The sequence below is a fragment of the Diabrotica virgifera genome, chromosome 2 (assembly GCF_917563875.1).
Source record: "Diabrotica virgifera virgifera chromosome 2, PGI_DIABVI_V3a".
In the NCBI taxonomy this organism is placed as follows: Eukaryota; Metazoa; Arthropoda; class Insecta; order Coleoptera; family Chrysomelidae; genus Diabrotica; species Diabrotica virgifera.
In genome coordinates this window covers 278,301,242-278,318,281 of record NC_065444.1, presented here as the reverse complement: position 1 = coordinate 278,318,281, position 17,040 = coordinate 278,301,242, and the positions used below count along the sequence as shown (strand labels likewise).

At 30.9% G+C, this 17,040-nt stretch overlaps 1 protein-coding gene across 1 annotated transcript in view; it reads left to right on the top strand.

Annotated features, from left to right (window-relative positions):
* Window positions 1-17,040, top strand: part of LOC114331990 (protein GDAP2 homolog) — a 301,926-nt gene that overhangs the window by 157,614 nt on the left and 127,272 nt on the right. Inside the window, exon 6 of the mRNA XM_050644685.1 lies at window positions 10,934-11,075. Within this exon, the coding sequence (XP_050500642.1) occupies window positions 10,934-11,075 (142 nt within the window). The remainder of the gene's footprint in view (window positions 1-10,933; window positions 11,076-17,040) is intronic.

The window sequence follows — 17,040 nt, the reverse complement described above, 5'->3', positions numbered from 1 at the left end:
TCGTGTACCTTACGGTGTCGCGGTAAGTGGAGAAATCAGACGTCTCCATGCCTTTCGGTCAGTAACTAGCCTCTCTGCTTTTCTCCACCCAATATTTCTTTTCATGCCAGCCTTTCCAATATCCGCGTTCCATGTTCTTGCTGGCCTGCCTCTTCGTCGTTTGTTCCTCTTACCCTCTTTACAGTTCTACCTTCACTCATTTTCGCAATATGTCCGAACCACGATAACTGTTTCGTTTCAAGTCTGTCTAAGGTCCTTCCAATACCGCACCTTTCACGTATGTCTTCATAATTTAAAATCCTTTAATATCAAAAATATTTCAGTTACTGTACTGTCTTCCCCTTCTATTTTTTTTAACTTCATCGATTTGTCTAAATTTTTTACAGTTGAGTTGGTAGGAAATTAGTCAAAAAATGTAAGTTACATGGTGTCGTTGTGTGCTTATATTCCTGGGATAGTTGGCATCCCTTCTCGGAGGTTGAAATTTTTACTCTCAAAAAATAATCACGGGAAATGATAGCAGCTTTAGTTGGTTTTTTATAATATATAATTGAGTTTTTTAAAGATAATTCCGTAAACCTTGAATCTGATATGACTACAACTTGTTGGTTAGAAATTTTTTTGTTGAGAGCCTATTCTAGAGCTCGATAAATTGCAACCATTTTTGCATCGTTTATTTGAGCATTAGGAAAGCTTGGTAGTCCTGAATATATACAGGACAACCGACTCCCAATCTTGATTTTGAACCATCCGCATCCGTGAGAATCTTGCTTAGATTATCAACCTTGGCTATCTGATGCTGAAAATCAACTGGATTTTTATTGTCAAAATTTGGGAAACAAATATTGACTTTAGCATAGGAGACATTGAAATTTGGTTGAAAGAAAGTTAATTCAGCTAGTAATTATTAGATTTTGCATTTATTAATTCTAAAACTTGATGCAGGGGTACCTGACGTATTGAGGATGTTATTAAAAATATAAGAAGCAATGGTGTGCTTCCGTTTTCACAATTTTCATTATCTCTATTACAAATTATTGATTCAGCTGTGTTTCCATTGTAAGCTAATTTTGCGGCTCTTTTTACCTCAAAAAAAAAAATACTAGAGAACAATGGGTCTTTTGAATAAAAAGAAGTATTTGCTTTTACTTACAAGTATTTAAGTATTTACTTAATACTAATTGAATAAAGTCATTTCTTTAATGCTTTATTCAATTACTATTAAGTAATTACTTAAATACGAGGAAGTAAAAGCAAATACTTCTTTTTATTCAATAGACCCTTTGTCTTCTTTTATGTGTTTATTAATTTAATTTTAGTCGATATCTTTAACTCTTCGTGTTCTTTCTTTTTGTCATAGTTTAGGCTGTATCGTTGCCCCGTTAGGTAAATCATTCTGATTCGATTTTTTTGGGCAAACTTACTCAAAAATAGGTCCTTATAACAAATCCACAGGTTGCCAAGCGGTACCGTGGTCGAAAAATTTTTTAAATATTTTTTTAAACAAATTCACAAAAATTATTTTTTCACTTTGAACAATTTGTTTTAGATCATTTGGGTCATTCTGAGCAAAAAAGGTCTCGTGTGATTTTTCTCTAAAATTCATTGTTGTCGAGTTATACGCGATTTAAATTTTGAAAAAAGGGAAAATAGTCATTTTTAAGGCTTAATAATTCGTTTAAAAATTATTATTATGAATTTCAGAAAGTGACCAAATTAAAGTATAAAGTTCCCCTACAAGATCCTGAAGAATTTTGTGTCCTTGTTTTATTACTAAGCGGTTATTTTTAATTATTAACAATGAGCGCTAAGCTTGTTTTAGGCAGCCGTCAATGGTGAGTGCAAAAGAGATGCAAGAGATGCAAAAGAGATGCACATTGACGGTCGTCTCAATACGCTTTTAGCGCTCATTGTTAATAATAATTAAAAATAACAGCTTAGTAATAAAATAATGACAAAATTTGTTCAGGCTCTTGTAGGAGGGCTTTATACTTTGAATTGGTCAATTTCTGACTTTTATAATTATAATAATTTTAACCGAGTTATTAAGCCTTGCAAATGGTCATTTTCGCATTTTTCAAATTTTAAATTACGTATAACTCGACCACAATCAATTTTGTAGAAAAATCTCAAGTGACCTTTTTTGCACCGAATGGCCCAAATTATTGATCTAAAAAATTTTGTCTGAAATGAAAGAATTGTTTTTGTGAATTTGTTTAAAGAAAATTGTTAAACAATTATTTTTCGACCACGGCAACTCCCGGAACCCTGTAGATTTGATATAAGGAACTCTTTTTGAGTAAGTTTGTGCAAAAAATCGAATCGGAATAATTTACCTAACAGGGGTGACGATAAAGCCTGGACTATCAAGATTTCTATATTCATCCATTCTTTTTTTCTGTTTCTTTGGGTTTAATAAAAAGAACTTTGATAGTGGTATTCTTGAGTTCCAAGTTGATTCTTTCTGTTAAAAATGGGAAATAATAATATATAATATGAATTTGTTATGTAATCCAATCCAGTTAAATAACCGTCTAAAAATAAAAGTCAGTAGAAATACATAAAATTGTGATTATTAGTATTATATGGTATATTATATGGTATATTATAGTAGATTGTAAATTATATTCAAAAACAAAATACTCCATAATAACAATACCTTTTTATTATAAATGCATCATCGCTCGTTCAAAATCAATTAGTTCTACTTGTAATTTACGTCAATTATTACACTTGGTATTTGTACCCAAAAAAAACTCATTAGCATATTAGTCATTATACGAAACGAAAATATATTCAGTGATAAAAATATTGCTTTTTAAAATGTTTTCCTTTAATTGTATTTTAATTAGCTGCTAACTTTTCACTTATAATAATTAATATAACAGCCATGTAGGTATTATAGACCGGACTGTATTGTCGCCCCCGCTAGCGAAATTATTCCGATTCGATTTTTTTGCACAAACTTACTCAAAAAGAATTCCTTATAACATATCCACAGGGTGCCGGGCGGCACCCTTTTTGAATTGTTTAAACAATTTTTTTAAACAAAGTCACAAAAATTATTTTTTCACTATGAACAAATTTTTTTAGATAATTTGAGACATTCTGAGCAAAAAAGGTCTCTTGTGATTTTTCTCTAAAATTGATTGTCGTCGAGTTATATGGCCATTTTCGCATTTTTAAATTTTAAATCGCGTATAACTCGACAACAATCAATTTTAGAGAAAAATCACGACAGACCTTTTTGGCTCAAAATGTCTCAAATTATCTAAAAAAAAATTGTTTGAAGTGAAAAAATAATTTTTGTGAATTTGTTTTAAAAAAATTGTTTAAACAATTTTTTGACCACGCCACCGCCCAGCACCCTGTGGATATATTATAAGGACCTCTTTTGAGTAAGTTTGTGCAAAAAAATCGAATCGGAATAATTTCACTAAGGGGGGCGACGATACATCCTGGACTATAGCGCTAAATTGTTAATAATTAAAAATAACAGCTTTGTCATAAAACACCGACAAAAATCTCTTCAGGACCTTGAATAAGGGGTTTGAAACTTGATTTGGTCACTTTTGAATTTCATAATAACTTTTATTCGATTTATCAAGCCTTGAAAATGGCTATTTTCGCATTTTTCAAATTTTAAATCGCATATAACTCGACAACAATCAACTTTAGAGAAAAATTACAGGATACCTTTTTTGCTCAGAATGACCCAAATTATCTAAAAAAATATTGTTCGAAATAAAAAAAATATTTTTGTGAATTTGTTTAAAAAAATTGTTTAAACAATTTTTCGACCACGGCACCGTCCGGCACCCTGTACCTCTTTTTGAGTAAGTTTGTGCAAAAAAATCGAATCGGAATAATTTCGCTAGCGGGGGCGACGATACCGCCCGGTCTAATAGTACCTATTACGATATTTTTTAGAAACGTAATCCTAAACATAATCCTATTACAAAAGAGTAGTCTCTGTGGTTAAGTTTCTATCTTCTCGCGGATTGGCGTTTAGAGGTCATAAGTGGCCATAGTGAAGAAAATCTTTCTTCTGCTGTTTTAACCTTTTTAAACTGTGGCATTAATGTTAAAACGGCATGAGGGGACAATCGTACGACAATGCAGAAAACATGTCAGGCAAATACAATAGTCTCCAGGCTCATTTATCTAAAATTAACAAACTTGCAATTTACTTTCGTTGTGCCGCACACTCACTTAATTTTGTTGGAGTAAGTGCTGCTGAAAGTTGCATTGGAGCAATATCGTATTTTGGGTTTGTTCAGTCCATGTACAATTTTTTTTTCTGTACTGCCTGTACCCACTGTTGGGAAGTTATGATCAAATGCTTAAATGAAACTCAAGTAAGCAATCCCGTTCACCACGATCTACTCCTCAAAAGACCAAGCAGCACTAAATAGAGTTATCCACTTATTTAAGGAATACTGCTCGGTGATGGAGGAGTTATCCGAGATTTTGGAAGGAGAAGGCACAGGTTTCTTTAGGGGCCTCATAGCATGGTTTGCCTAGGAGCCTCAATATTCTTAATCCGGAACTGTTCAGAGTTGTGACTGCATAGCACCACCGATGACGCATGATATCCAGAAATAGCTATCTGGAGATGGTGGTCCAACTCTGAATCAAATAAAAACAAAAACTGCCTTGCCCCTAAAAAATGCTATATTTTTGGCAGAAAGCCGGGTAAACGATGAATATCGCGGCCGGAAAATATGTATAAGTGAATGATACAATAATACAGAAATAAGATTAATAGGTACTTATATCCCATAAAGCTTTAAAAATACGAACATTGTCATAATAATTCTATTTATAAAAACAACAAGGAACTCATTGTCAGTGTATTAATATTTGCTAAGCATTGTTTTTGTCGACGAATGTATTAAAATAACCTCTTATGTGTAAACAACGACTGAAATTCCCAACCTTCCGCTAATAGTACCTACCAATAGTACTTCAATCATCGCCGCTCCTTCGCCGTGTTAATTCTACCTGTTAATGACATTCAAACGCGTCCAAGTTTAATATTAGTACTCGTACGCGGATTCACTTAGCCGTATCGCAGATAAACAAATTAGTAAACGTAAATCGGGGTTATCTGATACTGTAAATACTTTAGATACCTTTTATCGGATCTAAATTTGAGTGAAAAAAAGTGTATTACATCGAACATCGATTTATCAGTACCATTAGTGTTGTATTTGAGTGAGTGTACTCTACCTACCTACGCAGTGTATACTAATTAGTTCATAAGTGTGCAGTGTGTCTGGGCGTAGAGGAATATTTTAAGTTTAGGTGTGTATTAATAATAATATAATGACGTATGCTTATATTATATGACATGTCTAAATATGCATATATCTGCAATCGTTTGCATTCTATTCCATCTAATGACATCTATTTTTTATAAACGTTTTCTTATAGGCTATTGATTATGTATTTTAGAAAAGAACTACAACGTTAACAGGATTTTATTGTTTCGTATAGTCAATGGACCTCTAAATATGAAAAAATCGCGGAGTGTTACCATTTAAAGGGGTGCGTTTTTGAGAAAGAGGTGAAGTGGCCCCTAGGCACAGGGCGAATTAGGGTGAGTTCTGTGCACATTTACTGCAAGCATGTCTACAGGAAAATTGTTTCAGGTTAAATTTACTATCTAAATATCACATTTTGAAGTCAAAAGCATGTTTTTTTACAAAAATATATTCAAAAGAACAACAAGAAAAAAACATGAAAGATAGCAATTTTGTTTTTTGCCCCATAACTTTTTTCCACGGGGATATAGGTACAGGCATTGCTTCACAGAAAAAAAAACTTCCATCCTTCCTATTTAAAATGGCGTTTGGTAGAAGTTCGTATGATTTACAATTTCCAAAATATGATTTTTTAAATTTCGCCACTCACAGCAATTTTGGGATATTTTCCTTGTTACTTCACAAACATTGTTCTGTTACATTTTTGATATATTTTACGATTATTTTTAAATTTCTCATTATAACTTTTTTATTGTATATTTGGGTATGTACATTGTGTAAAAAATAAGAAAGCTCATTTTTTTACTTTAAAATGGCCTACTGTAAAAAATTCTAGGACTATTTTTAAACAAGATATGCTTTTTCTCACTAAGTTGGAACCATATGGAAAACTTTTTTAGTATTGATTTTAAAAATTGTTATAAAAAAGTTATAAAAAGAAAAAAAGTTAGTCGTTATAAAATGCTCTACCTAGTATGAAACCTAAAATGCAATCATCAGATATAAAATTTTATCAATAGTGTAAGGTATGTTAAAAAATATGAATTTCGCTCAGGAGTAAAGTACCTTTATATTTCACAATATCGAAAAGAGTCATTGAGAAAAATTATGTTAAAATATCCAACTACATTCTTCTAATTGAAAAAAAAAAATAAAAATTTTAAAATTTTTTCAAATTACGGATACGCTTGGATATTCTACGGATATCTTGTTTCAAAATAGTCCTAGATTTTTTTGGAATACACCATTTTAAAATAAAGAAAATATGCTGTTTTATATTATACAATGTATATACCTAAATGTACAAGAAAAAAAAGTCACAATGAGAAATTAAAAAAATAATCATAAAAAATATCAAAAATCATTAAAAGTATAAAACTTTGAAAAAGCATAACTTTCGGAAAATATAAATCTTAGAGACTTCTACTAAACGTCATTTTAAAGAGAAAGGATGTAAGTTATTTTTAATGAAGCAATGTCTATACCTATATCCCAGTGGAAAAAAGTTATGGGGCAAAAAACAAAATTGCTTTCTTTCGTGTTGTTTTTTTGCTTTTCTTTTGAATATATTTTTGTAAACAAAAATATTTTTGACTTTGAAATGTAATATTTCGATAGTAAATTTAACCTGGAACAATTTTCCTGTAGACACCTTTGTACCAAAAGTGCATAGAACTCACCCTAATTCACCCTGTGCCTAGGGACTAATTCACCCCAAACTTAGAGGCCCATTGACCATATGAGACAATAAAATCCCATTAACGTTGTAGTTCCTTTTAGCTCTCTTATTTTGAACATAATCAATAGCCTATAATGATACATCGTATCATGTACCTACCTCAGCCACAAATTGTAAATAAAAATAATATACCAAACAACACAGCAAAATATCTTCGTGCGACTCAATTCTTATTGTGTGAAAAGAACAAGTGCGTCAAAACTACCGCACAAGAAAACCCTCGCACGTTCAAAATTCTTATAATGCGAAACAGCACTTAGTATAAGTGATGAAATTCCCCGTATGCTTTCCTATATCTATTAATGGGATGTACCTACACACCATACTTCCTTTTGCCTTTTAATAAACACTAGGAATGGATCATATTCTAAAAGAAGAGAACATAGACGCGTTCATGTGAGAGGCATGACAAAAACTGATATTTGAATCGCCTTTCGGTGGACAGCTTCTCGCTTGTCGCCCGCTACATTGTCGTGAACGATTTATCTCGCGCGATAAATCGCTCGCAAGTCTGGCCGTACCCTTAGAGAGTTTTCATTTATTACTACATTTAATAATATCATATAAATGAAAATTCACAAGAAAACTTTAATTTAAACTTTATGTTGAGTGAACCAATATTTTTGATTATTTATCATGATTTATCTGTGTGATAAATTATTAAATTGTTACAAGGTTAAATTTTTTGATGATTTTTATGATATTATCTTTATAAAAAACTCTAATTTTTACATTTATTTTGTGAAATTAAATATCTTCATCATCATCATCCTTATTGCATAGGCATAGAAGGTAGTGCCTGTTCAGAGTTTCTCTGCAGAAATTCCTGTGAGGTTTTCTATTATGTAGAATGTTCTATTCTGGTTCTATTTGTTATTCGGGCGCATATGAAATGCCTCCCGAAGAAGGGTTTCTTACCTGTCGCTAAAATGGTCACATACGAATTGCCTCCCAAGCTCTAAATAAATTACATGCTTCTAACCTTTATGTGAAGGTGAGACGTTGCCACATCGTCTCCCCTTTTTACATTTTTGGTAAAATTAGTATTTTGTTATTTAATTTATTTTATTTTCAACATTATTGATACTAGGCAGTATTTATAAATTTCAAGTAACTTATACATATATAATTATTTTATAACCATTATAATATTTATAATAACCATTATTTTTTGTTATTAATAATTTGACAATATATACAAAAACATAAAAAGTATTTTATAGATTTATTAAAAATAACATCACAAAAAACTTATTTGGAAAATATTACAAAATGTGTATAGAAATATAAAGTTAAAAAATATGTTTCCTAAATTTATATAATAGGTACTACTTTCACAAATTCTAATCTATTTTACATTCTCTTAATTCTAAAATTTTTTCATTTAGAAACTTTATTTTTGCTGTACTTTCCGCAACATTTTTTTTGGTGTCGAAACAGAATTCATTTTAATGTAGGTATTTATTTGAAATTGTAAATTTAACTTTGACTTAAATACCCGATGGAGAGAAGATTGGGAAAGTAGGACAGATCCACATTACCATAGTCTACCGGACATCATAGGGAAACCTGGCGAATTTGAACGTCCCCGTAAGATTTGGGCAGCCCTTAATCGAATTCGAACAAACTGTGGAAGATGCGCCGACTCCCTCCACAGATGGGGTAAACTCCCCTTGCCTTCTTGTGACTGCGGCGCTGCAAGACAGACGATCAGTCACATTGTTCAGGACTGCCCACGCAGAGCATACACAGGCGACCCTATAGACTTTGTAATGGCAACCGAAGGGTCAATCGAATATATAAAAAAATTGGACATCTGTTTGTGATGCATTGTATAATGCATAAATATAAATATGTTCTGTGATATACTTAAGCCATACGCTAAATAAATAAATTTGAAATTGTAAAATTATATCAATAAAATTATTAATGTTAGGATGAGGGCAGTAGAACGAACAATTATACATACTTGGAATGAAAACTTTCGCATGGGTTTGTGGTTGTTTGTAAGGATGAAGATTGCTCAGCCCAAAGATGTGGAGGAAATGTCGAATTTTCAGATATGTAATTATCGACAAGATAATCACAAAACTGGGTGACTCTTTCATCGATTGGTTTAATTTCTGCCAAATCTATAGCAAGGAAATCGCTCACGTCTTCAGGATGTAAGAATGAAAGACAAAAAATATAAATAAAAAAATTCGTAATTTCAGTTAAGTCAACACCTTTTTTTCTGGTATTCTGGAGGTAAGCCCAGTGCTTGAACCTCTCTATACCATGCCTGACCCAAATGAAAGCGACATCCATGAAGATCTGCTTCAGGAAATGCCATACGGATACTATTATGAATGGAAATTTCAAAGTCTGAAGGTATTACTTTAGGGGATACAGGACAATTTTAATTTTAAATCATTCTTCTATGATTTATTTAAAAGCGAGATAATATATTATGAAGATGACTTTTTATCTTGAAGCAAACAAAAGACAAGAGGAATATAATGTCCATTTTTTATAAATCAAAATAGATAGATAGTACCTATTTAAATTATGATTTGGCAACACCGTCTCATTATACAGAGATTAAATAGACAAAATATCAGCCTAAACGATTAACGAAACGGAGGCATTTCGATTGTACCTGGGAGGCATTTCATGTATGAAAATATTTACCTGAAAAAGTGGGAGGCATTTCTATAAAGCCGTGTTATTCTTGGTCTCTTATTTAGTGTGTCCCCCGTTATTACTACAGTCGAACCCGCTTATTAGAATACCGGTTATAAGAATATCCCGGTTTAAGGAATAAACATTTGAGGTTCAAAAACGTTTTTACTAGCTACCAATGATCGGTTATTAGAATATCCCTGTTATAGGAATAGTTTTGCTTGGCACGAAGGCTATTCCAAAGCGAGTTCCACTGTATTAGTGCATTCGATATAGGGTATAGTCGATTTATATTTTCGTTGTCTTGTGTGTATTCAGAATTTCTATGATTCTTAGCTATTTTGTAAATCTATTTCTTAAAAAGTACTTAAACCATTATTTAGTACCTATTTTTTGGTGCGGATTATAAAAATGATTTCTCACGACAATAACCTGCCGTTACTTTTGAACACTTTGTTAATTACATAGTTGCAAATGTTTATAAGGAACAATCTTCTTATCATTAGGTAAATAATGTTGATCAAACAAATTGATACAATGTAATATAAATATTATCTTCTTATGAATCAAACAATCAAATACAGAATTGGTTTGATAAAGAATTATATTAACCCTATTTATTTCTTTTTGGTAATATTTAGATTCGTTCAATTTAGTTCAATACAAATAGTTGGTTGTAAAATAACTGCTGATGTACACTGATGATACTATCTACTACGTGACAAGTGGCATCCATATTCCTCATTCGGTTTTAGTTATTTTCAAAAAGTAAAAGATAATTTGAGACAATATTTAAAAACCCCGCTTTGAAGGTTCATATCTTTCACTGTTCCTCAGTATGTGACCGAGGTAAGTATCCGATTTTGGCTGTTTTTATTGTGATTAACAGCTCTTTTTATTTTTGCATTCTCAGCAAAACACCCTGATTAAAATCCACAAGGAAGAATTTTCCCTGATTAGTAATGTGGTCGGTATAAGATATCTTGAAGATTCGACGATAGAGCCACATTTCAAAAGCCTCAATTTTCTTGCAGGTGGCTTCTGTGAAAGTCCACGACTCAACTCCGTACAACAGTATAGGAAAGATATAACATCGTAGTAACCTGATTTTTATGGGTATCGACAAAGCATAACATTTGAATAACTTAATTTTGGTTGGTACACCCATTATTAAATAATTGACTGCACTTACTAATAATCCAATTAATCTAACAAACGTATTTTATTTTGTTTAATTTATTAGTAACTCTGTTCTTTTGGTTTTTAGGTACTGTGCGACGTTTTTTCGAAAATCACGGCAGTTCGATAGACACTGTGATATTTGTTATCGATAAAGTAGATTTAGGTATTTACGAAGTTCTATTACCGTTATATTTTCCACGATCCAAACTGGAGGAAGAATCAGCAAGGTTGGTTTTGGCGTTTTTTTTTTATTATTTTATATTTTAGTTTCTAATTTCTTAAATTGTAAACTTTTACGAAAGACAGTTAAGATTTAAATTCAATACAGAGACCACCGCCATTCGCTTATTCGCTCCGAGCGTTAACAAAGTGTCAAAGCAAAATCGACCGACCTGCTCATGGTGGCGGTTTTTTGAAATTTTATCAGGACGCTTTGTGTATGTTTAAATGAGACATTTAAAAAAATGCCGTGTCACGCTAGTGATATTATGTATTAATATAAACAAAAAATAAAAACGCACTTAATTTGATATAAATTCTTCACTTTCCAATATTGATTATCAGTTTGATTTTGTATACATAACCTCACTATCGCAGTTTATGGCAATAAATCTTTATTAACGAAAAAGGAAATATTTTTGTTGCACTGTAAATTACGGTATAAATTAATAACTAATTAATTCTAACAATTGTATTCGGTTATTATCACTACAAAATAAAATATTCAAGTTTAACAAAATAATCCCATAAGACTCAATGTTAAAACGTCCTGACAAAGTCTGACAGCGTGTCACGTGACTGTAAGTAGAGGGGAGACGCACGGAGCCAATACGCATTTCATCCTTGTATAATCATCAGAGCGTACTGCGGTAAGCTCTCTGAATAGGACTTTTCAACGATTCTCATTTGTTTCCAGCTTTCGTTATGTGTCGTATATTAATATTATACACGGATTGTACGACATAATATGACAGAAGCTCGAAACAAATGAGAATCGTTGAAAAGCCCTATAGAAACAAATTCTTCCTGTCATGTTGGCAAATTATTGAAAAATAGTATGCAAAAGACGCTACAGCGACATCTATTAAAAACAAAGAAAATCCTAAGATCGCTTACGTTTTGAAATCAATGGCAGCTATGTACGCCGTTGTTCCCGCTTGGTGGCGCTAGTGTAGTTGGGGGTCAACACATTTTGACAGTTCTTTAAGCTTATATGGTATTTTTATTTGAACTACCTATTGCGATTTAATAAATTATGGCAGAAAATGCAGAAAATACGGATCTTGGACTGATTTTCAGTTGAAGAGCGAATTGAAAAGAAATGCGAGAATTACTGGAAAAAAGTTATTCACATGACAGAGAGGAATAATATAAAATCTTTTGTAAATTTACTATTGAACCAAAATCTTTAAGCTCTAGCGCAACAGGTTGGGGTAAGAAATATGAAAAATGACTATCCGTGCCTATGAGGAGGCAAATACTAACCATTTCATTATCTGTGGACTTTTCATTTCATTGGACCATCCCTTGAGCTGCTTCTCCTGAAGGACTTGTGGGATCACTAACAACTACTATATGCCAGAAGTTAAGTGTTCCTATTCAATAACAAATTCAGTGATTACTTCGGATAGTTTACCATACTTAGAAATGAAAAATGAATAATTATGTTTGAAATCTAATTCAAATTATTATTATCAAGTGATACCAACTCAGATGTTAGTCACTATTCGTGAGTTCTCTGATTCTGTCATCTGGACAACAAAAGATATGAGATGTATTTATATAAGGAGAAATAATGATTTAATTCATAATGAAATAATCCCGAAAGCCAAAGAGTTTTTTGGCAAATATATGGTTCCAGCCTTGGCTGAAAAATACCATTTATAAACAATATGGATAATCTTAATGTGTATAAATAAAAAAAAAATAAAAGACAAATAAATCGTATCTATTTATGTTTTTGCAGTCGAATTCAGGGGCAATACGTAATCTGTTTCAACAAAATGTTTATTGCAGATACGGGCATTTATAATCGGCACACATTTATCTCTTCTTATTACTAAAATCCACTTTTTTCTCATCAGATTATCTTTGGGAAAAGGTCCTGATGTTCTATTCTAGATGATCACAAAGGTACATGACAACATTGAGGCATCTTATTTTCCCAAATTAATTTCACAAAGCGAAATAAATGCAATATTTACTTAGAAATATATAGACTTGGACAGTTGACGTGACCTCCAAATACACTAGCGCCATCTACGTTGAGCTTTCCAGATTAGCTGCCATTCAGGTAACAGCCAAATCTTTGTCTTCTATTTGCAATTGAAAACAAAGTATCTGACCTCTGGTGGAATAAATTTAAACTACTAAAAGTGGTATAAACAAACCAGAAAGCTGTTGATTCAGCGTACATTAAAATATTTTAAATCAATTCGGTGTTGTTCTGTTTCTCAATTCAATGTTTGTTTATACCATTTATTTCGGCCATTTTACTGCATTCGACCTGCCCTCTATATTCAGTTTTAATCGCGAATAATTTGTAACGTAAACAATCTGTGCTTTACTTACATTTGCAATGTTGTTCTGAAGCTATTTTCTTGTGGCATTTTTTACAATTTTAACTATTTATAATGGGAAATAAGCCAAAATAATATTAAAAAAAAATATTTTAATAATATTGTGGCTTATTTCCCATTATAAATAGTTAAAATTACATTTGCAAATTATAGAAAGCAGAGATTTGGCTGTTGAACTTGTTGCTTTAGCTGCACCTAAATTGATTTCAAAACATAAGAAAATTTCGGATTACCTTTGTTTGTAAACTTTTATTTAGAAATGTTTAATTGTTCTAAGACATTGTCCAGCAATGTCTTATTGCAGAACCATCTCTCACATCAGATACACCAATGTAGTCCAAAAAACGTAATATTTATTTAATATAAATTTAACTCAGATGTAATAACTATGCGATTAAGTTAGTTCAGAAATGTTTAAATAATGTAGAAGAAAAAAGAGAAGATTCTTATACATCCTAAATATAAGATGGAAGAAAAAATATAGAAGGCACTAATTTGCATATTATTGCACTTGGTTAGAAGTAAAAAAAGTTTCTTTCTAAGCCACGCATTAGCATTATCATTAAATCAACTTTAAAAGATGGTTCGTAGACCATTTTTAGATGCGTCATAATATGCAAATTAGTGCCATCCAAATGACGGGACCTCTACCAGTGCACAAGAAGGGAACTACAAAGAAACTGTCAGAACCATAGGGGCATATCCCCTATTATGTGTAGCAGTAAAACTAAACGAAATAATAATAGGAAGAAAATCAGAAGAGAAATAAAACATAAACTAGAGAACGTACAAAGTGAATTCAGAAAAAAACATAACACACAAGACCGCATATTCACGTGGCAACAGGTAATAGAAAAAGCCTTAAAGAAAATAAACAAGTATCATATAAGTTTTATAGAGTCTAGGCGCCAGAGGTCACTGTGTCCTTTTCAATTCTGATGGACAAACTCAACGGTTTCTTATGGATTTTTGGCTGCTGATTATGAATTTCGAGAGTGGATTCGATCCGAGTGGTCAAAAAATTGTTATAAACAATTTAATTGTTTATAAGGCTCTGGCTCATAAACTAAAGGAGATAAAAAATGTTTCAAATAAAATTTGTTCCTTAATAAAAAACGAAGAAAAAAACGTTTACTAAACTTAAATCCAACAATTAGAACTCAAGATATTGTAAAATTAGTGCACAATACAAATTGCAAAAGAAGTATTTTTTGAAGCTTTATCAATCGTAACTCGGCTTATCTCATTTTAAAGCTTAATTAATACGCTTCCAAACGAAGTTTGTTAAATTACTTTATCTTTATTTGTTTTAAAGTTATACGCGTTTGAAGTTATAATTTTCTTTGTTGTTGTTTGTTTGGGTTTATATGACTGCGGACACTAAATCCATTCGCCAATTTTACTATTTTTTATTTTATTAGTCATTTTTTCGTATCTTATCCTAAAACTAATACTAATATAATAAACAATTCTACTAATAAATAATTATTTTTGTATTTTTTTTAATAATTTTTTATATATATATATTTTTATTAATTTTTTTCCAAATGATGTTCTCAGAGTTCCACAGCAAAAACTGCAACATTCTTCTTTAGCCCTCTACTTCATTCGAAAGCTATTTTACTATGGACTGTCCAAGTTCGTCATTCATTTTTATCTACATATTTTTTTTATTATTATATTTTTTTTTCTATTTTTTTTTATATATCTTTTTTTATATTTTTTCTTTCTTTTTTTTTTATTATTTTTTTATTTTTTTTTATTTTTTTTTTTTTTTATTTTTATTTTATTATTTTTTTTTATATTTCTTTTCTTTTTTTTTTTTCTTTTCTTTTCTTTTCTTTTTCTTTTAACATATAACAATTTACAAGAAATACTTACTCTATATTTTACAATTACAATTTAAGCTTAATATCTAAAATATGTTTATACAATAGTCGGTATACCAACTCATTATTTTCTAATGTTAATAAATAATTTAAATTAATGGGATGGTGGACATCAGTCAAAGAATACAGTGAATTTAAAAACATATTAACTTTATTAGAGATAAGAGAACAGGTCAAAATTTTGTGTTGTAGATTGCCCAACTGTCCACAAATACATTGTGGACTATCAGCTATATTAATTTTAAATAAATATGATGGAGTAAGACAGTGGTCAAATCTCATTCTGCATATGGTTCTTATCATATCTTTTGTCGACTCCATTTTAGAAAACCAAGGTTTATCCGTTATATAGTTTCTGATTGATCTGTAGTGGTTTCCTGTATTTACGTTTTCATCAATATACCTTTCTTTCCATTCTTTCTTAATCTCTTTGAATAAATTTGATTCAATATCTTTTGGCGTACAAAGATAATGGGTTAATACTCCTTGTGTCACCGCGTTTTTAGCCAATTCATCTACCATTTCATTTCCAGTTATTCCACAGTGGCTTTTAACCCATGCCAACTTAACAGACTTTCCTTGTTGCTGAAGTTCTTTAATTTTATTTATGATATATAATTCAATGTAGTTCACTTTTGATTTAGGATTTATAGCACTAATTTTACTAAGAGAACTTTTACTGTCACTAAAAATTATAAACTTTGAATGATTTATATTAGATAAATATTTTAGTGCTTCCATTATCGCTATTAATTCAGCTGTGTATATACTCATAATAGAATTTAGTTTAAACATTTTACTAATTTTATTACTGCTATCCCAATAGGCACATCCCACACCTTCAATATTTTTTGATGCATCTGTATATAGCATACAATAATCTTTGAACATTTGTGAACTGTCGGAGATAAACACTAATTTTCTTAAAGATATAGGCAACTTGCTATAGTCCCTTAAAAAGTATACCTGAACTTGTTCCATACTATTAAAGTCAATATTATAATTTGGGTTTATGTCATATTTATAAAGTTGTTTATCATATATTGTCATTTTTGAATATAAATCTACCATATTTAGAGTTTTCTTTTTTATCCAATATTTTTCTGTCAAGTCTGCTAAAAACAGTTGATGTATTTTGGAAATTAAACTTGCCTTTTTTTCATACAATCTAACTAAAAGGTTGATGCCAAGTTTTTTTCGTCTTATATCCATCGGCATTTCACAGCATTCAACTTGTAGATTATTTATCGGTGTACTTCTTAGGGCTCCTATACACAATCTAAGGGATTTATTAATGATTTTGTCTATTTTATTTAAATGACACTGTGATGCGTCACTGTATAATATTGATCCGTAGTCGAATATAGCTCTTATATTATTTTTAAATAACAACAAAGAAATATTTGGATCTGCTCCCCAACGTAAGTGTGATACGAATCGAAGAAGGTTTATTCCTTTTTCTGTTTTTTTAACTATATGGTCTATATGTTCTTTCCAGAGAAGCTGTCTATCCAGAGTAATACCCAAATATTTAACATAACTTTGTACAGGATAGGATATATTGTTTATTAAGATGTGATTGGGTATTTCTTTTCGTTTTCTTGTAAAAATACATAATTTGGTTTTGGAATCAGATATATTTAGTCCATGTAATTCACTCCATATTTTAATATGTTTGTGTCCTTCTTCAATGGATTTGACTGCATTTTCTATTTTAATGTTTT